Here is a 26696-nt window from a genome sequence, read left to right on the forward strand (position 1 = left end):
GGTCATCTGAAGGTCACTATAGGTCATCTGAAGGTCACTAAAGGTCATCTGAAGTTACTATAGGTCATCTGAAGGTCACTAAAGGTCATCTGAAGTCACTAAAGGTCATCTGAAAGTCACTAAAGGTCATCTGAAGTCACTATAGGTCATCTGACGGTCACTATAGGTCATCTGAAGGTCACTAAAGGTCATCTGAAGTTACTATAGGTCATCTGAAGGTCACTAAAGGTCATCTGAAGTCACTATAGGTCATCTGAAGGTCACTAAAGGTCATCTGAAGTCACTATAGGTCATCTAAAGGTCACTAAAGGTCATCTGAAGGTCACTAAAGGTCATCTGAAGGTCACTAAAGGTCATCTAAAGGTCACTAAAGGTCATCTGAAGTCACAAAGGTCATCTGAATGTCACTATAGGTCATCTGAAGTCACTATAGGTCATCTGAAGGTCACTAAAGGTCATCTGAAGTCACTATAGGTCATCTGAAGGTCACTAAAGGTCATCTGAAGGTCACTAAAGGCTAAAGTGTGGCCTTATATAAGAAAATATGACCATTTTATGCACACATTTTAGATATAAAGCTCTACGTATACATTATATGGTCCTACGATTGTATTTTGTATTCATCTCCCATTGTTTTGATGCGTCTTTTACTGAGGAACAAGTGGGATTGTTATTTCAATGTGACTTCTTGGAAAGTTAAAATGAATGAATGATAATAAGCTATGGGATATTTACTAAAACTACATTCAAAGCTGTGTGGAACAGGCCTGGGCAAATATGACGAGATAAAAACTGATTTCATTGTTAATCTCACAAATGGCAGCGATTCACAGTTTGTATTTTTCAACGCCGAAAATCATCCCATTTGTCTCTCCGCAGTCTGAACTCCACATGCTTTTACCGACGGACGATTCGCTGTGAAACGTTTGATTAAAAAGACCCGAACTGACAAATCTAAATCTCACTCTTGATTAAACGTGTGCTAACGTCAAAGCAAGTATTCAGCAGCTAATTTATTTCAGTCTTTTACCTCATTGCGCTTCCCGCCGTGTGAAATATGTTAGTGAAATATGATCCGCTCAGTCTGACGCTCAATGCCCGTTTCACCTTCAGCTGCAGAGCACGAACGACACTTTATTTCGCTTTAGATTCTTCTGCACAGCTTTGAAATGAAGTGAAAAGTGCTTTAAAGGATTTTTGGTTTGCAGGATTTCCTCATGGAAACTTTCATCATGTTCAAGAACCTGATCGGAGAGAACGTCTACCCCTCGGACTGGATCATAATGAACATGATGCAGAACAAGTGAGTGCCGTTTTATCCACTTATTGTTCAGCTGAAGAGTCATGACCGTTGTTGTTCTGGGTTAAATGTTGAATGTAGTCTGTATAACACAACTCATAAATACTAGCTACTATCGTATTGTTTGGACTATAAGTCGCACCAGCCAAAAAATGCATAATAGAGAAGAAAAAAACATACATAAGTTACTCTGGAGTATGAAATGCGGTTGCAAGTGTGAAAATAACAAATAATATCACATACAAGTCGCTCCGGAGTATAAGTATATAAGTATAAATATAAGTTCCAACCCGGCCAAAACTATGAAAAAAGGTGCGACTTATAGTCCGGAAATGCAGTATATGTTTTAAATTGTGCTATTTATTAACTGCAGATTATATTTAATTGACTCGAGCCGTTCCATGGAATGGAATGCGACAAGTCTTTGTTCTTGCCCGGTTTCTTCTTATTATCATGCTTTCATGGTCATTTTGCCACAACTCGGGGTCAACACGGGGTCATAGGTCACACATGGGGACATAGGTCACACATGGGGTCATAGTTCACACATGGGGTCATAGGTCACACATGGGAGAACGCCCGTCACAACAAGGCGTTTCAAACATGAAACTCTTAATCTTTGGCCCAGGGACATGAGACTTGGACAGTGATAGAGCTACCTTTGACCTCTGACCTTTGACCTCTGACCTTTAAGGAATAAAACGCACCTGGAGCATCGCTCTATGATAAACAGGAAGTCAGCCATGTTGAATCAAAGTGGCACCGCCACGCTTGACTTTTTTTTTTTTTTCAAAATCGTAACAACACCTTTTGCCTCTAAAGACATTGAAATGTAATAAATATTCAAAATAATGTTGATTTTCTTTACGGTCTCTGCGTGTTACGCCCTCAAAAAAGGCTTCATTTCCTGTTTTTTCAAGGACAAGTCACGTCTATTGGAATTGATCTACGGAGCTCATATTTCACTCACTAATGTGTTTTTATGTCTGAGTGGAAATAATTAATACCATGTAACAAATTTACTCTGTAGCGCCCCCTACACATTGTGTGAAAAACTCAACATTGTCTGATTTGTTTGAAACTCATGGATTATATTCTCCTCGAGACGCCATGGAAAAAAAGTGCATTACAGATATTGTGTATTTTCACTCTTGGCCAGCAGAGGCGCAATGAATGCCTTCACTTCCTCTTTTTTTATTTTGATGGGACATTTCCTCTTGTGCCGTGGTCTTAGAATTAGCATTAGAATTATTATTATTATTGTTATTGTTGTTTTATTTTTATATTATATTATATTAGTTCAATTTATTTTTGTAACGCCCAAAATCACAACAACAGTTTCCTCTGAGGCGGTTCCAAGTGTTGTATCACCGCCAGACTTTATTCTTCAGACTTCATTTTCCAGAGACCGACCCTGGTCATTAGACTTTATTCTTTAAACTTTATTCTTTAGACTTTATTATTTAGGCTTTATTCTTTACTGTTATATTGATTGAGCGTCGCTGCTTTGAACAGTCCACATTTGTTGCTTGGAAAATGGTGCCAGGAGTGACTTTTATTCTGGTGGTATTCTTCCCTCATGCAAATATCCAAACAAGGCCCCGGCAGTGCAGCGATCAGATGAGCCGTCAGCACAAACAATCCCATGAATTATAGATGCCCCCGTCCCACGCCGCGCGCTAATCCTAAAACTTACTCTCAGCGATTCTTTACATCGTACTTGTTATTGATGACAGACTCGTCGCATCCTCTTTTTGTGTGTGTGAGACGTACTAGAACTGCTTTTTAATACTATTTACACACAGATCTGAATTGATACTATAATTAGAATAGAAAATGTATGTACAAAATCACATAAATAATGGTTTTAATCTATATCAAAACTAGTGTAAGGCCTCGTGGCAATACTGAAGCTGAGCCGTTTACTTTTGTGTTGAAACAGTTTGAAATGTTGGTAATATATTTGACAAACGGTGTGGTTAGAGCAAGTTTTCACCAGTTACGTCTTTGAGCTAAAGTAAAGCCTTTTTTAAACCTTGAAAGGACGATTCATGATCTCAAGAATAGACTATCGGAATGCACTCTATGTGGGCGTGTCCCAGTCGCCCTCAGTCGCCCTCAGCCGCCCTCAGTCGCCCTCAGTCGCCCTCAGTCGCCCTCAGTCGTCCTCAGTCGTCCTCAGTCGTCCTTAGTCGCCCTGAGCCGCCCTCAGCCGCCCTCAGCCGCCCTCAGTCGCCCTCAGTCGCCCTCAGTCGTCCTCAGTCGCCCTCAGTCGTCCTCAGTCGCCCTCAGTCGCCCTGAGCCGCCCTCAGTCGCCCTCGGCCGCCCTCGGCCGCCCTCGGTTCCTGCTAAGTTGGCCCAAACAACAAATAGAAGTACTTTTACTGTAAAATTGGAAAAAAAATCAAGCATTTTAATGTTATACCGACCTAATAATAATGTTCCACGTCTTATGAAAGGTGTAAAACTTCAAATGAATCACTTTTCAAATTTGACATTGTCAGGTTGTTTGTGGCCCTTTGCTCCATATAAGTTTCAAAATGCGGCCCTCAGTGAAAAACGTTTGGACACCCCTGCTCTAAGGTCTCTAAGGTCGAAAGTTTTATTGGCACTTCCGTTGTTTTGGCACTTCCTGTTAGGGCTGGGTATTGCCAAGACCCTCGCGATACGATACGTTTCCCGATACATTTTTGAAAAAAGGGTCTTAAAAATGTACCAAATGGGTCATGTTTTTATTCTGGATAAGAAAATGTATGAAATGTCATGTTTATCCACAAAGCTCTTCTTTATAAATCCATTCGGCTCTAATAACTTCATACATCCAACTGATCCAAATAGAAATATAAGGAACACATTCTAGTAAAAAATCGATACTGTGACGATATATTGCTGTATCGATATTTTGAACACATTAGTTTGCTGTTCTTTGTGGCGTAGTCTCATCTTCTTGGATCATGGCGACGCTGCTTCACGTGTCTGGCTCTAGATTGTCTTGTGGCTTTACTGAAGTTGTGCATCCACGGGAAAAAAGCTTGTTCAAATACTTCCAGATTTGCTTTAAGGTACACAAATACACTTTCCCTTCTATATTTAGTCGACAGTGAGTGATTAATCGCACATTCACGTCAACACATCCATCCTTGTGAGGCTTGTAGGTCATTGTTTAGCTTCAAAATGTGCCCTGTCAAAAAACCTGAGTCATGTCTCGTTGTACTGGCCGTCCATTTCCATAATGTAGAAGCTCTTTTAGTTTAGTCCTAGTGTAGACCCGGATTAGACCTGGTTTAGTTCCGGTTCAGACCCGGTTTAGTCCCGGTTCAGACTCGGTTTAGACCTGGTTTAGTCCCGGTTCAGACCCGGTTTAGTCCCGGTTCAGACTCGGTTTAGACCTGGTTTAGTCCCGGTTCAGACCCGGTTTAGACCTGGTTTAGTTCCAGTTCAGACCCGGTTTAGTCCCGGTTCAGACTCGGTTTAGACTCGGTTTAGTCCCGGTTCAGACTCGGTTTAGACTCGGTTTAGTCCCGGTTCAGACTCGGTTTAGACCTGGTTTAGTCCCGGTTCAGACCCGGTTTAGACCTGGTTTAGTTCCGGTTCAGACCCGGTTTAGTCCCGGTTCAGACTCGGTTTAGACTCGGTTTAGTCCCGGTTCAGACTCGGTTTAGACTCGGTTTAGTCCCGGTTCAGACTCGGTTTAGACCTGGTTTAGTCCCGGTTCAGACCCGGTTTAGACCTGGTATCAAAGCTCTTTTCGTGCCACAAAAGAGTTTTCGTTTGATTGTGATTAGAGTCACTCTGTGATGACCGGAGTGTAGAGAGTGAGCTCTAGAATCTAAGACCTGCCACTTCACTCAGAGGCGGTAATGTACCACTTGGATACTTTAGGGTTAGGGTTTCCATGCACTTGTAGTGAGTGGAGCGTCCAGTAGGGGGCGCTCCGTCCTTTGCATAATAGCATACTATGACATCACATGTGCTTTGAAGATAAAAGATTAGAAGCGGCGGTAACAGTCTGCCAGGTTTACGATTACGAATCAGAAGCAATCTGTGTGTACCAGAGAGGATCACCTGAAGCCGGCCTCGTGTCTCCTCATTGTTTCTACCTCTCCGGATATTCATCCAGGCCTTAAGGAGTGCTCTGACCGGCCCTCCAGAGCAGTGACCACTACACACCTGAACCAGAACCTTACAGTCCAGAGTATCTCTCCAACTGTTACCAACTGCCATAAAACACCAAAGAAGAAGAAAGAGATGTCCTCCACAAGTGAAAGGCGCTTTGAGGAGATGTTGCGGTGCTCCATCTGTCTGGAGGTGTTCTCTGAGTCAGTGTTCATTCCATGTGGACACAACTTCTGCAAAGTCTGCATCTGTGAGGCCTGGGCCCCTGAGGGCCCCTGCACATGTCCTCTGTGTAACAGGAGCTATGACAGAAGACCTGAGCTCACAGTCAACTGTTTGTTCTTGGAGATGGTCTCTCAGTTTAGGAAGTCCTCTCTGCCGCACATGGTGGAGCAGAGGAGGCTGAAGGTCCAGGAGATCCAGCGCTGTGTGGAGCTCAGTGACACAGAGGTCCACAGAGAGAGGGCTGTGGGGCTGCAGGCCTTCACTGATCTCATGCAGTCTGTTCAGAGGCGTCAGGACCGGTTCTTAGAGGAGCTGCAGGAGAAGCAGAGCCGGAGCCACAAACGAGCCCAGGAGCTGGTGCAGCAGCTGGAACAGGAGATCTGTGAGCTGGAGAAGAGCAGCACTGAGGCGGAGCGGCTCTCACGCTCTCAAGACCCCCTCCACTTTCTACAGAGCTGCCCTGCACTCACGCCCCCTGCTGGACTGAAGGAGTGGAGCAGCGTGAGCTTTGAGCCGGAGACGTGTGAGGGCAGTGCAGCCCGGGCTCTGTCTGAGCTGGAGAAACATCTCTCTGAAGACTTTAAACAACTGCCTTCAAGATTAGAACTACTGAGAGTGAAGCAGTTTGTGGTGGACGTCACTCTGGATCCAGACACTGCTCATCCTGAGCTCGTTCTGTCTGAAGATCTCAAACAGGTTCATGACACTGATGTAAAGAAGAAGCTCCCAGATTCTCCTCTGAGGTTTGATACTTGGTCTTGTGTTCTGGGAAAGCAGAGTTTCTCCTCAGGCAGGTTTTACTTTGAGGTTCAGGTCAAAGAAAAAACAAGAGTGGACTTTAGGAGTGGCCCAAGAGTCCATCAACAGGAAGGGAAAGCTCTATCTGCGTCCTAAAAAGGGATTCTGGTGCATAATTTTGAGAAACAAATGTTTACAATTATTGTACACACTCTTCTGCCTATCTGTCTGTGCAGCGAGCTCCTCAGAAGGTCGGGGTGTTTGTGGACTATGGTGAGGGTCTGGTCTCCTTTTATGATGCAGATTCTGCAGATCTTCTCTTCTCCTTCTGCGGCTGCTGCTTCAGGGAGAAACTGTTTCCATGTTTCAGTCCCTGTTCAAATGATGAAGGTTCAAACTCTGCTCCTCTGGTCCTCACTGCAGTGGAGACTTTCAGAGGTCAAAGTGACTAAGAACAAGACGAAAAGAACTTTGAACTTCAGTTAAACGTAACTGTGGATACTTTTTACTCCATTTTGGACTGAAAGTACAAAGTTCTTCTCTTTATTGTTTCAGTTCATTTGAAATGTCTGAAGGTTTATTTTAATCCTGTTCATGGTGACCTCCTGTGAGAGGGTTTTGGGTTCAAGTCGAACAAAAATATGTATAAAAACGTCTAAAATTAGGAAATGTATTTGAATATTTAAGTTTTTCATCGTAATCAATAAACCTGAATTATTTGATACGTCTCAATCTGTGAAATCTTCTTACAGTGAGACAGATGTTTTTTCTTTTTGCTCGTTTGACATTTAACCTTTGGCCTTTGACGTGTCCAGTCTTTTCTTTTCCCATTGAATCCACTTGATCCACAGATTTCTCTGGGACATGCTCCTCCCACAGAGACGTAAAGATCAGGCCTTAAAGTAGCTCCTACACACACCAAACTGCACGAGAGTCTGACAGAAGCACACAAGGTTCTGAGCCTCATTTATCACACTCTCAAGTCCAAGAAATGAGGCCAGTTTTCACTCACATCTAGTTTAGTCACAAAAACAGAAATCCAAAATCCTCTGTAAATGTGTTTGTGTCTAAAATGTGGATAAAATGAAGACATTTAAACTGCTCTGTCCATTTTTCACATTTAAACGTTCCAAATATGAGACGTTTGGGCCGTTTTGACACAGAAAACGGGAAGGGAAGAGGGAGGAATAGGGAGAGAGAGGGAGGAAGCGGGAAAGAGAGAGGGAGGAAGTGAGAGAGGGAGAGAGGAACAGGGAGAAGTAGGGAGAGAGAGAGGCGGAGAGAGAAAGAAACAGGGAGAGAGGGAGGAAGAGAGAGGAAAAGAGAGGGCGGTACAGGAAGAAAGAGGGAGCCTCATTTTAGAGGGCAGTTTTATTGCCTTCTTTTCCCAGCTTAGACTCCAGTTCCGCTTTAGTCCCGGTCCAGTCCTGCTCTTGTCCTGGTCCAGTCCTGGTCCAGTCCCGGTCCAGTCCTGGTCCAGGCCCGGCTTTAGTGCCGGTCCAGTCCCGGCTTTAGTCCCGGTCTAGTCCTGCTCTTGTCCCGGTCCAGTCCTGCTTTAGTCCCACTTTAGTCCTGCTCTTGTCCCGGTCCAGTCCCGGTCCAGTCCCAGCTTTAGTGCCGGTCCAGTCCCGGCTTTAGTCCCGGTCCAGTCCTGCTCTTGTCCCTGTCCAGTCCCGGCTTTAGTCCCTCATCTTTTTTTGAGTCGAAACAGGATTGGTTTGGAGACATTTTGATCATAGTCGTTATATGGACTTTACAGACTGTGAAACACCTTTATCATCTGACTCCAGGTAGAGCTGGGACTCACATGGTCCCACACCATTCGACACCATATATCATAAATCGCTCATGACACTCGTATTCGAAATTTTCTAACTCGAAACAAAACACGCCCATTTTAATCATCAGAACGTGTAACAAAACTGTTGCGCGGACACAAAATCATTCGGGAGATTACACCAAAAATGACGATATATCGATACAGCTGCCCACGATATCGATACTGCATCACCAAATCTAGTATCATAATATTTTTGATACTTTGGCGCACTTCTAACTCCACGTTACAGAAAATACACGTGGTTAACTTTTTGACCCAACCGACATTTCCTGTATTTCCGAGTTTTATTTCATTTCGCTTTCTTCCCCTCCCCCGGGCCTGGACCGCCGAGCTCGCATTGTTACGGTCGCTCTAATTGACGTTATTTGTTGAAATATCTTTGCTGTCGGAGTTCAGCGCGGCGACAGCCATTTGCCTGCGGCGGTCCACTTAACTACTTCACGGAGTGCGTCGCCGGCGGGTCTCGCTGGGTTTCCCCTTTGTTGGTCCTTCGATGCGATTGCTGGTCCCAATTGATTTGTTTTGACGGATGGAAATGTGGCGTTTTGGTGCTGCGTTTCGAGTCCCTTCGTGTGAGTCCTGTAATGTGCTTTACAGTGGCTTTTTTAAAACTCACCACATCATTTTTAGAGCAAGTTTTGGCATTTTCAGACTAGATTTTGTACCATTGTCACGCTTGAATGAAACGTAACGCAACTTAAAAACTAGGGTTACGCAATTAATCAGTTTTGTATTTAAGAGACAGTCATGTTAAATCAACTATTTAATGGAGATGTCTACGTTCTGTGTCAGTAAAACATGGGGTTTGGTGCAGAGTTCAGAATTTGGAGAGAGAAATTTGACCGTTTTGTGTTAAATGTCAGTGATCAAAAGTCTGTATTGTTTATGATGAAGCCCTTTTTTTGAATTTTTTGGTTTTTGAAAGGAATCGATATTGAGCAATAAGAGGAAAACAATTGTGATGCTTTTTTGCTGTATATCCTCAGAACTCCAAATTCACACTTTTGCTCTGGTTTGATCATGGTTTAGTCCTGATGTTGCTTTGTTTGGTTGAAGTGTTCATTAGTCCAACGGCAGAGGGAAAGAAACTGTTCTTGTGCCTGAGGGGAGTGGCCTCCTGCCTGAGGGGAGTGGCCTCCTGCCTGAGGGGAGTGGCCTCCTGCCTGAGGGGAGTGGCTCGAATAGTCCATGTCCAGGGTGAGAAGGGTCGGCTGTGATTCAACCTGTTCGTCCCAGAGTCCTGCAGAGATGGAAGTCTGCAGCCGATCACCTTCTCAGCAGAGGGCGCTGTAGTCTGTTTGTCCCTGTCTGTGGCTCCAGCGTACCATACGGTGATGGAGGAGGTGATGGAGGTGGTGAGGATGGACTTAATGATGGCCGTGTAGAACTGCACCATCATCTGCGCTGTCAGATTGTCTTTCCTCAGCTGCTGCAGGAAGTACATCCTCTGCTGGGCTCTTGATGAGGAGCTGATGGCATATTATGACTCAAAATGTACAATAGGGACATAAAGATCAGCCCTTTAAGTAGCTCCTACAAACCCCAAACTTCCCCATCTTGCACTTAACGAGATTTTGACATTTTTACACATATTTTACACTTACCTATATGTGAAAACCTCTTTTGATTTAACTCTTGAAATACATTTCCATCCAATATTTATGTATGTAAACTGCACATTAATTTACAAATGTATTCATATTTGTGTCTCGCCTTTACGTCTGCGCTCAATCTGAAGGTCCATGAAAGGATGAGGGAACGGTCTGGTCTGATCTGTGCTCAGAGGGAAAAAAGAAGTGAGCTTTGTGTTTTGTTAGCGTAGCATGTTTAGCGGGTTTAGGCCCCGCTTTGATGCCGCGGTGACACGTCTGATATTCCCGTTACGTCACGTTCGAGAATATCCTCTGAGGTATTTCCTTTGTTTAGACGCTGCTCGCTACAGCGGCCTCGCCCACGCACAGTCGTTTCATGTCCACACATTACGACGCTTCCACTAATGAGACCGGCTTCCGGCGCTCGTTCCTTCCACACGCACGTCTCCGCCCCTCGCAGCTCACTTCCTCTCAACGGTTAAACTGATTCGGAGGCTCTAATTGCCCCGGGGAGAGCGGCGTCGGGCTGGTTTACCACTGCCCGGTGCTCAGTGCTCGCCGCTAACTCTGCTAACCCCGACGTGGCAGACTAATTGGCAGAAATGGGCGATAGGTCTTGATGCCGGGCGGGTTTCTTCAACAGGCGGTTACGGTTGAGCGATGACCAGGGAATGAACTTCACAGCTGACGTGTTTGATTACAGCTAATCTAATCTTCATCGCACACGATTGACTTTTTACATTGTTCCCTTAGCAAAACATACCTGTAGTTGTATTTTCGTTCATGCGTGCTCATTAATCCTATTTAAAAAGTCGTCCTTCTCGCTTTCGTTCTTGCCAGTGGTGCAGTGGTTTAAGGCGTTCCAGATATACGGGTTTTACCATTTACCAGCCAAATATATCTACTATATACCCCAATGCCCTGGCCAATAAAACCTGTGGATCAGCAATCTTCCATGTCTTTTAAATCCATAAATCATCAGCAGACTCGTTGTGAGCATTTCTGCCAGTTAATTAATTAAGACTTTCCCCCTTTTAGCCAAAAAATAGACTGAAATAAAAGCATGTTTTGGACGGGATTGTTTGGTTGCTTTAAATAACTTGGATATTTACTGTGAATGGGCGGCATCTCCACAAACCTGACCTGTACGTGGCCTGGAGGAGAGCTTTATTTCATCTTCAGATATGATCCAAAAAAGCCGGCAGAATAAATATTTGCGCTCGCACTCGGTCTTTGAACTCACTTTGAAACCTGCTTTTTTCTAAGTGGTGGGAAAGAAAGAAAGAAAAAGATTTGACATTTTGCAGAGACAACAGCTGCTGGCGTCTTCATGCAGCTAAAGTGAATGAGTGACGATTAGCATGCCAAAGCTCCCTGCTCTTTAGCCTGGATGCTCTGGATACACTGTACAATAAATGCACCCGTCATCAGCGGGGGCATGAACAATGACAATAGGCAGAGCTTTGATTGTCCTTAAGTAGACCGGGCTTTAAATGCTACGGCAGCTGGTCGTGCGATGCAAAAACGCTGTCGCAAATCATCTGCAAATTTACTGGCACCTGGCGGGAAATGGGATAAATGACTTCAGACTGAAACTTTTACGGCTGCACAATGTAACGGTTCTGTTCAGCTGCTCGTCGTCACACAGAGGTTATTGCTCTGCATGGGATATTCCACAATATGGAAAAAACAAGCAGAGCTGTACCTGATTTTTACCATCTTAACACAGTAAAACCAGAGCTACTGCTTAGTTTCGTATGGCAAGGTAAAAACTTCAAAACTCTACAGCTGTACTTGCTGTACTAGTGTGATATGAATATGAAGCTCAGTGGGAACATAGTGAGTGTAGTGTGGTGCCAGGGGTTCCTGTACAGGCCTCACTGGCAGATGTAAAAACGGGTTGAGTCATTTGGAAGAAGTGAAAAATCCCTGGGTGAAATCTGTGCTTACAACATGGAAGGAGCTAATCAAAACAAAGGTGTTAAAATCCTAAACTGGTTTGTACCAACCTGAGATTTATGGTCTGGATAACAAAATGGATAACTTTGCACGTCGGGATCACATGCAATGGTATTTATGTATTTATTTGTCTATGGGAGTTTTTATTTATTTATAGGAGATCTTCTACTGAAAGTGTTTTTCAGACTTCCTATAAGTGATCTGTTCTTGTGGATCTACCTCTGTATCTACCTGCGTTGCACCAATGAAATTTCCCCATGTGGGACAATAAAGGATTATCTTATCTTATCTTATCTTATAATTCTCCAGAGCAAGTTTTGTCATCAACAACTACCATTGCTCACTTCCTGTTTGGAAAACTAAAAAGCTCTATACTTTGACGCAAAGAGTGTACAAGGGACTAATCTCACCCGAAAAGAAGCAGATTTGATTTGATTACAAATAAACAAAAACAGTACAGCCCCTTAAACCTGAGTACCACCATAGTATTTATGGACAAATACTGATACATGGTTTATTTAAAGCAGAACTAAGTAACATTCTCACCTTATTGAACGGCCCTGTGATGGTTATATATGTATTTTTGGGGCTTTTGAAGTGTCCGTCGTTGCCTCCTGACAAACACTGACCCTTTATTTTGTTTGCGATTATATTTCCTTCAATAAAAAAAAAAAGGAAAAACTAAAGTATGTTCTTTGACCGTGTATTTTCAAAAGTGAGCTGCAGGGGGAGCTCTATCAATAAAGCTACTTAAGCAAGGCAAGTTTATTTGTAGAGCACGTTTCATACACAAGGCAATTCAAAGTGCTTCACACGACAGTAAAAAAAATGCATTTAAATGGCAAAGAAATGACACAAAAATCACAAAAGAGTTTAAGACATAAAAGTGAAAAGTGCAAAGAAAAATCCTACTCCGTTCTTGCTTTAAATTGGATCTTGTGTTAGTGAAGGAAACGGACTGTGACAGACTGTTCACTTGTTGAAGCTAAGGTAAGCTAAGCTAATGCTAACATATTGACACCACGACACATTATTGAAGCCTGTTTTATTCATAATCAGGATATAAAAGTATAAAAATGCGTTTGACTCTACTTCACAAACCCGTACGTAGACACGAGCTCCGTTTTGTTTGTGGACGACCTAACCAAGTGGCCCTCGCTGTTTTTAATTACAGATAAGAAGCGAAATAGAAGCGTGTTTTTTCCTCTGGACTTGAGAGGATGAAAGGCCGTCTGTGCTGCAGAGGCTGGTCCTTGACAGACTCATTAGAACTGGCTTTACACGAGTGTGATATTGAACGGACCTGTTTAGAGTTCACTCCGGTCCGGCTCCTTCAGGATTAGTCGAGGGGGCGGAGCAGAAGACGAGACAATACGCTCGGCTTTTCTTCAGAACATAAGCAGGACCAGCGCTAACGACACCGCCGGGAGTTTCACCTGAACCTGATGCGCTCGTGAGACATTTCCTAACGTGATATTATTTAACAGCTCGGCGATGATAGTGCGGCAGTTATGAAGCGCTTTTTGGACACTCGTTGCATGATATTGTTTGCGTGTTTGTCTTGGCAACACAGTGTGAGTCATTTGTTTACACCAGTTCGTATGAAATTGATTTGCTGCTGATGAATTATGTATGTTACTGTGGAATATTGATTTGGTGTTTTTTTATGCTTGTTTTGTTTTTTAATCTTTCGACTCAAAATCTGCCCAAAATCCATTGTCAAGCTTCACTTCTGTCTAAATCTACCACATTTTCCGGACTATAAGTCTTTTTTTCTTCTTTTTTCATAGTTTTGGCCGGGGTGCGACTTATACTTATATCTATACTTATATACTTATACTCCGGAGCGACTTATATGTGATATTATTTGTTATTTTCACACTTGCAACTGCATTTCATACTCCAGTACGACTTATATATGTTTTTTTCTTCTCTATTATGCATTTTTTGGCTGGTGCGACTTATACTCCGGAAAATACGGTAATAGATAAAACACAGGCTTTAACTAGATGCACAGACACAGATATTTTACATTTGTTTGGGATTGAGAATCGTTAAAGCGCCGGATCGACGAGAGGTTTTGACGATCCCGTATAACAACAAGATCTGATCAATTCCTGTCCCTCGTTCTTATCGGCAAGACACTTCGCCCGCCATATCGACCGCCCTGCTTCTGACGGTCTACCCCAGGGCAGCCGTGGCTCGTACTTTACCACCTTTATCGTCCTCATCAGTTTGACTTCTTCCACCGCCAACATTTTATCGTCACTTTGTCTTTGCTGAATGTCCAGCGCTGCTCTGCGACATCCTGAACGTCTCGCGCTGCATTTCCAGCGTTTGAGGATTTATTTCACCACGATGCCCTTCCCCTGGCGCGCGTCTACGGCCGAGTCGTTAATGCGTCGAGCGCTCCCCGGACATTACCCAGAGTGCCGTTCTGTTTGCGTTCCGCTTCCCTCGTCGCTACTAAAGATGTGGCAAGATTAAGACTTGTGTTTTTAATGAGTCCCGGGACGGCAGTAAAAATGATTGGGGCAAAAAGGTTACGTGGACGAGCTGTTTCTGCTCAGTGTAGGTCAAAAAGCTGTGAATATTTGGTACACATTTATAATAACTGCAGCTTAGCAACAGTGGACGGAATAACAAATGATGAATAAAAGGATTATGGTATTTATGAAGTAGTGACTGAGCTTGAACATTTGGCTCATTATGAATCAAGTCTTTTTTTCATGATTTATAAAGGTTATTAAAAGTGGAGGTACCAGATATTATGGACGGCTGCTTTCTTTCTTTTAATTAGAAATAATAATGGACTTTTTTAGTTATTGTAGAATAAAAGTAATCGCTAATTTGATCGTTTAAATAGGTGATCTTAATAGTTATAGGAATATGATTGTTTTTATATGTAGTTATTATTCTAGAAAAATTATTACATTTTGTTGCAGTCGGAGTGGTTAACGTAATAATAGGCAGAGGAGGAGTAGTAGTAGCAGTAGTAATATGCGTAATAGTAGGCATAGTAGTAGTAATAGTAGGCGTAAAAATAGGCATAGTAGTAAGTATAGTAGTAGTAGTAGTTGGCATAATAGTAGGCGGAGTAGGAGTAGTAGTAGTAATATGCGTAATAGTAGAAGTAGTAGTAGTTGGCATAATAGTAGGAGTAGAGTAGTAGTAGGTGTAATAGCAGTAGTTTGCGTAGTAGTTTATGTTAAAGATCATCCATGTTTTATTTACACATTTTAACGCTCGTTTTTCACTTTGTATGAAACATAATCTCATATTTATTCTTGATATAATTAGGTTGTTTGAAAAGCACACATTGAGTACATGTAGTACACAGTCAGTATTTCTCGTTACTCTAACAGTCCTACTGCAGTGCCCCCTTGTGGCCGTTATTGTATCTTGTCATCTGGACGTCGCACGACTGATGATGAGATCGGACGCTCGTATCGCCATTTTCGATCAGAGTCGTTATCGCTCGGCCGCAGGAGGACGGAGACGACCCACTGCTGCTGTTTACTACCCAAATGATCCCCTTTTGCCATGGCTTTTCCCATCGACGCCGCAGATGACGCAAGAAGATTCTAATAAATTGTCAATAAATAATGAAATAATTAGCGAAGTGAAGCGCCAGTGACCGATATATCGACTCGGCGACTGACGGCCCTAATGTCTATCAACTGTCGCAGCCCTAGCGGTCGGATCAATGTTTTTACTGTTAACAATGACCATTATTATTATCACTATTATTATGTTGCTATGGCGAAGTGTAATCTCATTTTGGTCCAGAGAAAAGCCAGGAAAGAGTGAATTTACACGTTTCCTTTCTACGCTTTTCCTTAGTCAAGTGCATGGTTTGGCGTCTTTTCTGCAGTTCTGTGTCATAGGTGATGGAATGCTCTACAGTTTGCCATTTATTTCTAGCGTCTCTATGGCGAAAAGCTGATCTTTAACACCCGGGATTGAAATAAAGATCCATCCATCCATTCCGCTTGTTCCCTTTCAGGGTCTGTGGTGACTGGAGCCTATCCCAGTGACTTGGGGCCTTAGGCGGGGCACACCCTGGACAGTGGCCAACTCGTCGCAGCTGAAACCCAACCCTATCGTCCGTCAATCTGAAACAGCCGTGACCTTTGCGCCTACACAACTCGCCCTTTGCGTTCATGATGGACACGTGCGGTGACATTTTGCGTTGACTGTCGCTGGCGGAACACACGGGATCAGTAACTCGAGCTTAAACGGAGCCGCCGAAGATGTCTCTTTTGTTTGTCTGTTTGTTTTTGGCGGCGTTTCCTCTGATGGTTGTTGACGCGCTCTCGGCGGAAGGATGAACACGTTTCAGATAAACGTCGTGCACGAGCCATTAGCTCGTGCACGACGTTGATTATGCTCATCTGGAAACTTTGGGGAAAAACGTTTTCGATCAAAAGTCTTGTCTGAAAAGTTTCTTGCTGATGTTTGTTTGGCAGAGTTGAGATATAAATTTGTATGAAAAGTGGCAAAGTTAAATCTGGTGCATCTGTTCTTTTGTGAAGATTAATTAATTTGTGAATTTGTCCCTGAAAAATAAAAAAAGACGATTTTGAACTGACTAAATGTATTCTTGAAGCTGCCGCGCCCGATTCCCACACAAGGAGGAAATGAGGTGTTTGAAATTGAAGCACCGGTAGTTCCTCCATCTCTCAAATTCTTTGGCACATTGTTAACATCCACATGCGATCGTTTTTTTCTTTTTTTTTTTGAAAGAAGCACCAATTGTACCGCTTCTTTCGGCTCGAGAAATAAAATACATTTATTATTAGACGTGTGGTGCCCCAAAAACGTCAGGTACCAGAGCTTCGATGTCACTTCTGTCCGTTAAAAGCTTATCACCATGGAGATTGTTTCGATAACAATAATTATATCATAGAATATCGTGTGCGTTTTGGGTTTTCACCATGTCAAACCTTAGTAATAGTAGTAGTAGTAGTAGCTGTTGTAGTAGTAGTAGCTGTTGTAGAAGTAGTAGTAGTTGCTGTTGTAGTAGTAGTAGTAGTAGTAGTAGTAGTTGCTGTTGTTGTAGTAGTAGTAGTAGTTGCTGTTGTAGTAGTAGTAGTTGCTGTTGTAGTAGTAGTTGCTGTTGTAGTAGTAGTTGCTGTTGTAGTAGTAGTAGTAGTAGTTGCTGTTGTAGTAGTAGTAGTAGTAGTTGCTGTTGTAGTAGTAGTAGTAGTAGTTGCTGTTGTAGTAGTAGTAGTAGTAGTTGCTGTTGTAGTAGTAGTAGCAGTTGCTGTTGTAGTAGTAGTAGTAGTAGTTGCTGTTGTAGTAGTAGTAGTAGTAGTAGTAGTAGTAATAGTTGCTGTAGTAGTAGTAGTAGTTGCTGTTGTAGTAGTAGTAGTAGTAGTTGCTGTTGTAGTAGTAGTAGCAGTTGCTGTTGTAGTAGTAGTAGTAGTAGTAGTTGCTGTTGTAGTTGTAGTAGTAGTAGTAGTAGTAGTTGCTGTTGTAGTTGTAGTAGTAGTAGTAGTAGTTGCTGTTGTAGTAGTAGTAGTTGCTGTTGTAGTAGTAGTAGTTGCTGTTGTAGTAGTAGTAGTAGTACTTGATGTTGTAGTAGTAGTAGCAGTTGCTGTTGTAGTAGTAGTAGTAGTAGTAGTTGCTGTTGTAGTTGTAGTAGTAGTAGTAGTAGTTGCTGTTGTAGTAGTAGTAGTTGCTGTTGTAGTAGTAGTAGTTGCTGTTGTAGTAGTAGTAGTAGTAGTTGCTGTTGTAGTAGTAGTAGCAGTTGCTGTTGTAGTAGTAGTAGTAGTAGTAGTTGCTGTTGTAGTTGTAGTAGTAGTAGTTGCTGTTGTAGTAGTAGTAGTTGCTGTTGTAGTAGTAGTTTCTGTTGTAGTAGTAGTAGCAGTTGCTGTTGTAGTAGTAGTAGTTGCTGTTGTAGTAGTAGTAGTAATAGTAGTAGTAGTTGCTGTTGTAGTTGTAGTAGTAGTAGTAGTAGTTGCTGTTGTAGTAGTAGTAGTTGCTGTTGTAGTAGTATTAGTTGCTGTTGTAGTTGTAGTAGTAGTAGTAGTAGTAGTTGCTGTAGTAGTAGTAGTAGTTGCTGTAGTAGTAGTAGTAGTTGCTGTTGTAGTAGTAGTAGTTGCTGTTGTAGTAGTAGTAGTAGTAGTAGTAGTTGCTGTTGTAGTAGTAGTAGTTGCTGTTGTAGTTGTAGTAGTAGTAGTAGTAGTAGTAGTAGTAGTAGTAGTAGTAGTTGCTGTAGTAGTAGTAGTAGTTGCTGTAGTAGTAGTAGTAGTTGCTGTTGTAGTAGTAGTAGTTGCTGTTGTAGTAGTAGTAGTAGTAGTAGTAGTTGCTGTTGTAGGAGTAGTAGTAGTAGTAGTAGTAGTAGTAGTTGCTGTAGTAGTAGTAGTAGTAGTTGCTGTAGTAGTAGTAGTAGTTGCTGTAGTAGTAGTAGTAGTTGCTGTTGTAGTAGTAGTAGTTGCTGTTGTAGTAGTAGTAGTAGTAGTAGTAGTTGCTGTTGTAGGAGTAGTAGTAGTAGTAGTAGTAGTAGTAGTTGCTGTAGTAGTAGTAGTAGTAGTTGCTGTAGTAGTAGTAGTAGTTGCTGTAGTAGTAGTAGTAGTTGCTGTAGTAGTAGTAGTAGTTGCTGTAGTAGTAGTAGTAGTAGTAGTTGCTGTAGTAGTAGTAGTAGTAGTAGTAGTTGCTGTAGTAGTAGTAGTAGTTGCTGTAGTAGTAGTAGTAGTAGTTGCTGTAGTAGTAGTAGTAGTTGCTGTTGTTGTAGTAGTAGTTGCTGTTGTAGTAGTAGTTGCTGTTGTAGTAGTAGTAGTAGTAGTAGTTGCTGTTGTAGTAGTAGTAGTAGTAGTTGCTGTTGTAGTAGTAGTAGTAGTAGTAATAGTTGCTGTAGTAGTAGTAGTAGTAATAGTTGCTGTAGTAGTAGTAGTAGTTGCTGTTGTAGTAGTAGTAGTAGTAGTTGCTGTTGTAGTAGTAGTAGTAGTAGTAATAGTTGCTGTAGTAGTAGTAGTAGTAATAGTTGCTGTAGTAGTAGTAGTAGTTGCTGTTGTAGTAGTAGTAGTAGTAGTTGCTGTAGTAGTAGTAGCAGTTGCTGTTGTAGTAGTAGTAGTAGTAGTTGCTGTTGTAGTAGTAGTAGTAGTAGTAATAGTTGCTGTAGTAGTAGTAGTAGTAATAGTTGCTGTAGTAGTAGTAGTAGTTGCTGTTGTAGTAGTAGTAGTAGTAGTAATAGTTGCTGTAGTAGTAGTAGTAGTAATAGTTGCTGTAGTAGTAGTAGTAGTTGCTGTTGTAGTAGTAGTAGTAGTAGTAGTTGCTGTTGTAGTAGTAGTAGCAGTTGCTGTTGTAGTAGTAGTTGCTGTTGTAGTTGTAGTTGTAGTAGTAGTAGTTGCTGTTGTAGTAGTAGTAGTTGCTGTTGTAGTAGTAGTAGTTGCTGTTGTAGTAGTAGTAGTAGTTGATGTTGTAGTAGTAGTAGCAGTTGCTGTTGTAGTAGTAGTAGTAGTAGTAGTTGCTGTTGTAGTTGTAGTAGTAGTAGTAGTAGTAGTAGTAGTTGCTGTTGTAGTAGTAGTAGTTGCTGTTGTAGTAGTAGTAGTTGCTGTTGTAGTAGTAATAGTAGTAGTTGCTGTTGTAGTAGTAGTAGCAGTTGCTGTTGTAGTAGTAGTAGTAGTAGTAGTAGTTGCTGTTGTAGTTGTAGTAGTAGTAGTTGCTGTTGTAGTAGTAGTAGTTGCTGTTGTAGTAGTAGTTTCTGTTGTAGTAGTAGTAGCAGTTGCTGTTGTAGTAGTAGTAGTTGCTGTTGTAGTAGTAGTAGTAGTAGTAGTAGTAGTTGCTGTTGTAGTTGTAGTAGTAGTAGTAGTAGTAGTTGCTGTTGTAGTAGTAGTAGTTGCTGTTGTAGTAGTAGTAGTTGCTGTTGTAGTTGTAGTAGTAGTAGTAGTAGTAGTAGTAGTAGTTGCTGTAGTAGTAGTAGTAGTTGCTGTAGTAGTAGTAGTAGTTGCTGTTGTAGTAGTAGTAGTTGCTGTTGTAGTAGTAGTAGTAGTAGTAGTAGTTGCTGTTGTAGTAGTAGTAGTTGCTGTTGTAGTTGTAGTAGTAGTAGTAGTAGTAGTAGTAGTAGTAGTAGTAGTAGTAGTAGTAGTAGTAGTAGTAGTTGCTGTTATAGTAGTAGTAGTTGCTGTTGTAGTAGTAGTAGTAGTAGTAGTAGTAGTAGTAGTAGTAGTAGTAGTGGTAGTAGTAGTAGTAGTAGTAGTTGCTGTAGTAGTAGTAGTAGTTGCTGTTATAGTAGTAGTAGTTGCTGTTGTAGTAGTAGTAGTAGTAGTAGTTGCTGTTGTAGGAGTAGTAGTAGTAGTAGTAGTAGTTGCTGTAGTAGTAGTAGTAGTAGTTGCTGTAGTAGTAGTAGTAGTTGCTGTAGTAGTAGTAGTAGTAGTAGTAGTTGCTGTAGTAGTAGTAGTAGTTGCTGTAGTAGTAGTAGTAGTAGTTGCTGTAGTAGTAGTAGTAGTAGTAGTTGCTGTAGTAGTAGTAGTAGTTGCTGTAGTAGTAGTAGTAGTAGTAGTTGCTGTAGTAGTAGTAGTGGTGTAAAATAATAGTACTTTCTTTTAGGCCTGCACACTTCTAACAGTGGCAGATGTACAATTTGTTTCTTTTTTTTAACGCTAAATCATAAATCCCACATTCTAAACGGGACAATTTTGCTCATTCACAGCGCCTCATTTAAACTTAATGGCGCTTTTTAGTTCTTCGAGTGATTTTAGTTTGGAGTGCGGCCCTCTCCCGCAGCGACGCACTTTCCACAAGTGAAAGCTGAAATTGAACTTGCCCAAGTGACATTTTGAATCCGTTGGCCGCTCTGAACTTCCCCCGAGAGAGCAAATGTTCAGTCCGAGCGGCGGTTGAGCGCGGTCACGTGGATGAACGTGGACTCTTAACACCGTGCATCTTAAATATAGTAGATGATTGAATTATTGAATAAACAGGTGCGCTTAATGGCGAGTTTTCGACCTTGGCTTATTGCTAAACGTCAGCTCTCCGGGAACGCTATGTAAATGAACGGCGATCGTTAGCCCAGATGCTCTTTCAACTCAGTTAGCGTTGGCTGATAACGTGACATTAGCATATGCCCACTACAAGGGGCTGAATGTAATATGCTACATGCTAAAAATGCTGTCTCCTAAAATACTACATCAGGGATGTCTGAACTTTTTTCACAGAGGTCCACATTTTGAAATTTATACGGAGCAGAGGGCCACGAACAACCCGACAATGTTGATTTTGACATAGTTTTGATGCCTCCACATCTTTAATAAGACTTTGAACATTAATATTAGGTACTATAACATCTAAACGTTTGAATTTTTCCAATTTTACAGTAAAAAGTACAACTTTTTGTTGTTTGGACCAACTTAGCAGGACGACTGTAGGGCCGACAAAAATTGGTCTGAGGGCCGCATTTGGCCCCCGGGCCGTAGTCTTGAAATTTTAGAACGTTTGTTTCAACTTGCCAACTATTTTAAATGTCCCAAACGACAAAAAACAAAATATATGACAAAATGGTTGTATTTGACTTTTTCTTGTTCAGGAAAATGTTTGATTTCATACAGTTTATTGTAAAAAATGTATTTGTGAAGAAAACGACTGATATTACTTGTACATTAAACAAAACAAAAATAAAAATGGTTGGATGTGAACCAGGAAGGAAGCAACTACCAGAGATGGTCAATTTCGTCCAATCAGAGAGGCTGTTGCACGAGAACTGTCCATGGTTCTTAAAACAAATCTACTAGAAATACATTTTGCAAATACATTTATGGATTTATTTTGGCATCGGCTGTATCCTCAGATGTGAAGCCAAACAAATGTACTGCAACTATTATTTTTGCAATGCTGTGTTTATTTTAAAGTGCATTTTACCACCATTATTAGAGTATCATTAATAGACTAAACAAGCCTAAAAAATACAAGCTCATGTGCTCAGAGTACATATAAAAAATGACAAACGGTACTTTTGTTGCTCCTGGTTTCACAGGATGCTACTTTATTAAACCTCCTTTGATATTCGCCGTTAAGAGTGCGGGAGTCGTCTTGCTCGATTGATTAATCCCGCAGTAAAAAAGAATTGCGACGATGTTCAGCGTTCTATAATTTCCACCATTATTCAATTTTAATAAGCAGATTTTAGACTGACGGAATGAATCATGACGCCGCAGAGTCTCCCGCCGCCGCTCGAGGGGTGACCTTGTGTTGGCCTGATTAAAAAGCGAAGCGTCTCTCAAAGTTCAGTTTTGTCTGGCTAAGCAGGACGCGGGCGAGACCCTCATCTCCAGAGATCATTAGCCGCTCGCTCCTCGTGATGAAGGATCGCGGCGGCGGCGGCGGCGGCGGAGGTCGCTTTGTTTTTCTGGCGCTCCCGAGTTTTTCCCGCCGTCTTTGAAACAAATGTGGAACACGCCGCGAACTGACGTTTTTATTGCACCAACTAAACTCCATTCATTTGTGCTGTTGGAGCGATATAGATGAGCTAAAGAGCGGTTTGTCCTAGCGCCGAGGCTAATGTCGAAACAAATGGCTATCGAGAGTGCGGTTTCAGTGCTTTACGCTCATGTGGGCTCGCTTTTGATGTCTTTTGAAGTTAAAAACACATTGAAAAACAGGCAAAGCGGCGATATCTCTACACGGCAAAATGTCATTCTTTTCCCCTAAATATTGTATTTAACTAAAAGATTTATCATTAAACTCCTCAATGTCCAACAACCCACATTTATTATTATGTATATACTTATTTATTTCTTCTTCAGTGTTTTATGGCCGTTGTGTTACATTACCACCACCTACTGTAGTTAGACTTCACTCTTTAGACTTCACTCTTTAGACTTCACTCTTTAGACTTCACTCTTTAGACTTCACTCTTTAGACTTCACTCTTTAGACTTCACTCTTTAGACTTCACTCTTTAGACTTCACTCTTTAGACTTCACTCTTTAGGCTTCACTCTTTAGGCTTCACTCTTTAGACTTCACTCTTTAGGCTTCACTCTTTAGGCTTCACTCTTTAGGCTTCACTCTTTAGATTTCACTCTTTAGACTTCACTCTTTAGACTTCACTCTTTAGACTTCACTCTTTAGGCTTCACTCTTTAGACTTCACTCTTTAGGCTTCACTCTTTAGACTTCACTCTTTAGGCTTCACTCTTTAGGCTTCACTCTTTAGACTTCACTCTTTAGGCTTCACTCTTTAGACTTCACTCTTTAGGCTTCACTCTTTAGACTTCACTCTTTAGACTTCACTCTTTAGGCTTCACTCTTTAGGCTTCACTCTTTAGGCTTCACTCTTTAGGCTTCACTCTTTAGGCTTCACTCTTTAGACTTCACTCTTTAGGCTTCACTCTTTAGGCTTCACTCTTTAGGCTTCACTCTTTAGGCTTCACTCTTTAGACTTCACTCTTTAGGCTTCACTCTTTAGACTTCACTCTTTAGGCTTCACTCTTTAGGCTTCACTCTTTAGACTTCACTCTTTAGACTTCACTCTTTAGGCTTCACTCTTTAGACTTCACTCTTTAGGCTTCACTCTTTAGGCTTCACTCTTTAGACTTCACTCTTTAGGCTTCACTCTTTAGACTTCACTCTTTAGGCTTCACTCTTTAGGCTTCACTCTTTAGACTTCACTCTTTAGGCTTCACTCTTTAGACTTCACTCTTTAGACTTCACTCTTTAGACTTCACTCTTTAGACTTCACTCTTTAGGCTTCACTCTTTAGACTTCACTCTTTAGACTCTTTATTTTTATTTTTTTTAAACAATTAAATCATTAAGTTAAATTCAGTATGGACTGACTCCCGTCATACACCCGTCATACACCTGTCATACACCCGTCATACACCTGTCATACACCTGTCATACACCTGTCATACACCTGTCATACACCCATCATACTCCTGTCGTACTCCTGTCATACACCCGTCGTACTCCTGTCATACACCCGTCATACTCCTGTCATACACCCGTCATACTCCTGTCATACACCCGTCATACACCTGTCATACTCCTGTCATACACCCGTCATACTCCTGTCATACACCCGTCATACACCTGTCATACACCTGTCATACACCCGTCATACACCCGTCATACACCTGTCATACACCTGTCATACTCCTGTCATACTCCTGTCATACACCCGTCATACTCCTGTCATACTCCTGTCATACACCCGTCATACTCCTGTCATACACCCGTCATACACCCGTCATACACCCGTCATACTCCTGTCATACACCCGTCATACTCCTGTCATACTCCTGTCATACACCCGTCATACTCCTGTCATACTCCTGTAATACACCCGTCATACTCCTGTCATACACCCGTCATACACCCGTCATACACCCGTCATACACCCGTCATACACCCGTCATACACCTGTCATACACCTGTCATACTCCTGTCATACTCCTGTCATACACCCGTCATACTCCTGTCATACACCCGTCATACACCCGTCATACACCCGTCATACACCCGTCATACACCCGTCATACTCCCGTCATACACCCGTCATACTCCCGTCATACACCCGTCATACACCCGTCATACTCCTGTCATACACCTGTCATACTCCTGTCATATACCCGTCATATACCCGTCATACACCCGTCATACACCCGTCATACTCCTGTCATACTCCTGTCATACACCTGTCATACACCCGTCATACACCCGTCACACTCCTGTCATACACCCGTCATACACCCGTCATACACCCGTCATACACCTGTCATACTCCCGTCATACACCCGTCATACACCCGTCATACACCCGTCATACACCCGTCATACACCTGTCATACACCTGTCATACACCTGTCATACACCCATCATACTCCCGTCATACTCCCGTCATACTCCCGTCATACTCCCGTCATACTCCCGTCATACACCCGTCATACACCTGTCATACTCCTGTCATACTCCTGTCATATACCCGTCATACACCCGTCATACACCTGTCATACACCCGTCATACACCCGTCATACACCCGTCATACACCCGTCATACACCTGTCATACACCCGTCATACTCCTGTCATACACCCGTCATACACCCGTCATACACCTGTCATACTCCTGTCATACACCCGTCATACACCCGTCATACACCTGTCATACACCCGTCATACACCTGTCATACACCCGTCATACACCCGTCATACACCCGTCATACACCTGTCATACACCCGTCATACTCCTGTCATACACCCGTCATACACCCGTCATACACCTGTCATACACCCGTCACACTCCTGTCATACACTCTGTCCTACTCTCAAAAATCGTATTCTTTGTCTAGTTTAATTTGACAGTTTGTCTAGAGTTTATTGCTAATATGGCACATATTATGCAAAATTATCCGTGTTGCAACCCTGAAATTGGCCCATTGTGGGAAAAATAAAGGTTATCTTATGGTGAATGTCGTTCCCTTGTCAAAAACACACCTTGAGTCGTGTGTATTTTCAGTCGCGCTTGTTTCATTCATAATGTTCACGACTTCTCTGCTTCTGCCTCACAAAACGACCAGTTTCAAAAGTCCCAGATCAAAGATAGTGAGGTTTTTAAGTCCATAAATCATAAGTCCATAAATCATAAGTCCATAAATCAGTTTGTGGTGCATTTAGGTTCCTTCCCTTTCCCATGAAGACATCAACCTCGCCGTGACCCATGACTTACTTTGCCGCGCGTAAACGTTGTAGACTTTTTCTGTTGCTTCTGCCGCGCCGAGGTTAAAATTAGGCATGAATATGGAAATAATGGCTGCGTAAACAAACCCTGATGCAATGTTTTATGAAAGGTGAAATCCATGATGATAATGGCACGCGGTAGTTTAGCGAGAATATGAGTTTGCCACCGTGACACACACACCAGCCATTTCTACAGGTAAATCTGTAAATCGTTAACAATAAAATGTCAAATGTAAAGAATTAGCAGTGAATGAAGTGCTGAACTCATTTAATCTGTCATTCACTCTCAGGATAATTGCTAATGTATAAAATGTAAAATTGTAGTTTATATCGCTTCAAACTGTTCCGAAAAGCATTTCAAACTTGTGTTAGTTCAGCAGGTCAAAAAAGCATTTGACAAAAGGGAATATCTTGCTATTCATCCAACATAAATGTGATAAACATGTCTTTAAATGTATAATTTGATGTTTAATTATCAGACAAATTTGAAATATCTGATTTTATTCCGAAAAAATGCAGAAATATCACCTTTTGACCTCATTTGAAAGTTTACGACGTCACTTTTACTTTCATTTTGAGCTTCGTTCAGCTCCTTTTGTAGCATTTTTCACTACAAACGACACGCTCAATATTCACATTTTACAGATCTTCAAAACAACATTCTCGCCATCGTTTTAAGTCTGATATATTCTCCGCCTCGAACTGTAACAATGTACTTTTCTCTCCAAAACTGACAAATATGTGAGCCGGATAACATGAATGCATAACGCAAAACACAACATTTCGACTTATGATATTTTGGCGCCGGCAACATGCGCTAAACCCACTTTGGCGCCGCCCCGTTTTGAATGTATCAGCCATATTGGCATGTTCAGCGCTGCGCAAAATTGAGCGAGGAGAGGATGTGTGAGCGAGGAGAGGATGTGTGAGCGAGGAGAGGATGCGTGAGCGAGGAGAGGATGTGTGAGCGAGGAGAGGATGTGTGAGCGAGGAGAGGATGGAGAGGATGCATGAGCAAGGAGAGGATGCGTGAGCGAGGAGAGGATGTGTGAGCGAGGAGAGGATGCGTGAGCGAGGAGAGGATGTGTGAGCGAGGAGAGGATGCGTGAGCGAGGAGAGGATGCGTGAGCGAGGAGAGGATGCGTGAGCGAGGAGAGGATGCGTGAGCGAGGAGAGGATGCGTGAGCGAGGAGAGGATGCGTGAGCGAGGAGAGGATGGAGAGGATGCGTGAGCGAGGAGAGGATGTGT

At 42.3% G+C, this 26696-nt stretch overlaps 1 protein-coding gene across 2 annotated transcripts in view; it reads left to right on the top strand.

Annotated features, from left to right (window-relative positions):
* The window catches only part of dock1 (dedicator of cytokinesis 1), a 371371-nt gene that overhangs the window by 241900 nt on the left and 102775 nt on the right, over window positions 1-26696 (top strand). For both annotated transcript variants that reach the window (XM_072456209.1, XM_072456210.1), the window contains exon 29: window positions 1209-1303. In XM_072456209.1, the coding sequence (XP_072312310.1) occupies window positions 1209-1303 (95 nt within the window). The remainder of the gene's footprint in view (window positions 1-1208; window positions 1304-26696) is intronic.

Source organism: Eucyclogobius newberryi, unplaced genomic scaffold (assembly GCF_026437365.1).
Source record: "Eucyclogobius newberryi isolate DKJ021-1_F unplaced genomic scaffold, fEucNew1.0.hap1 SCAF_20, whole genome shotgun sequence".
Taxonomy (NCBI): domain Eukaryota; kingdom Metazoa; phylum Chordata; class Actinopteri; order Gobiiformes; family Gobiidae; genus Eucyclogobius; species Eucyclogobius newberryi.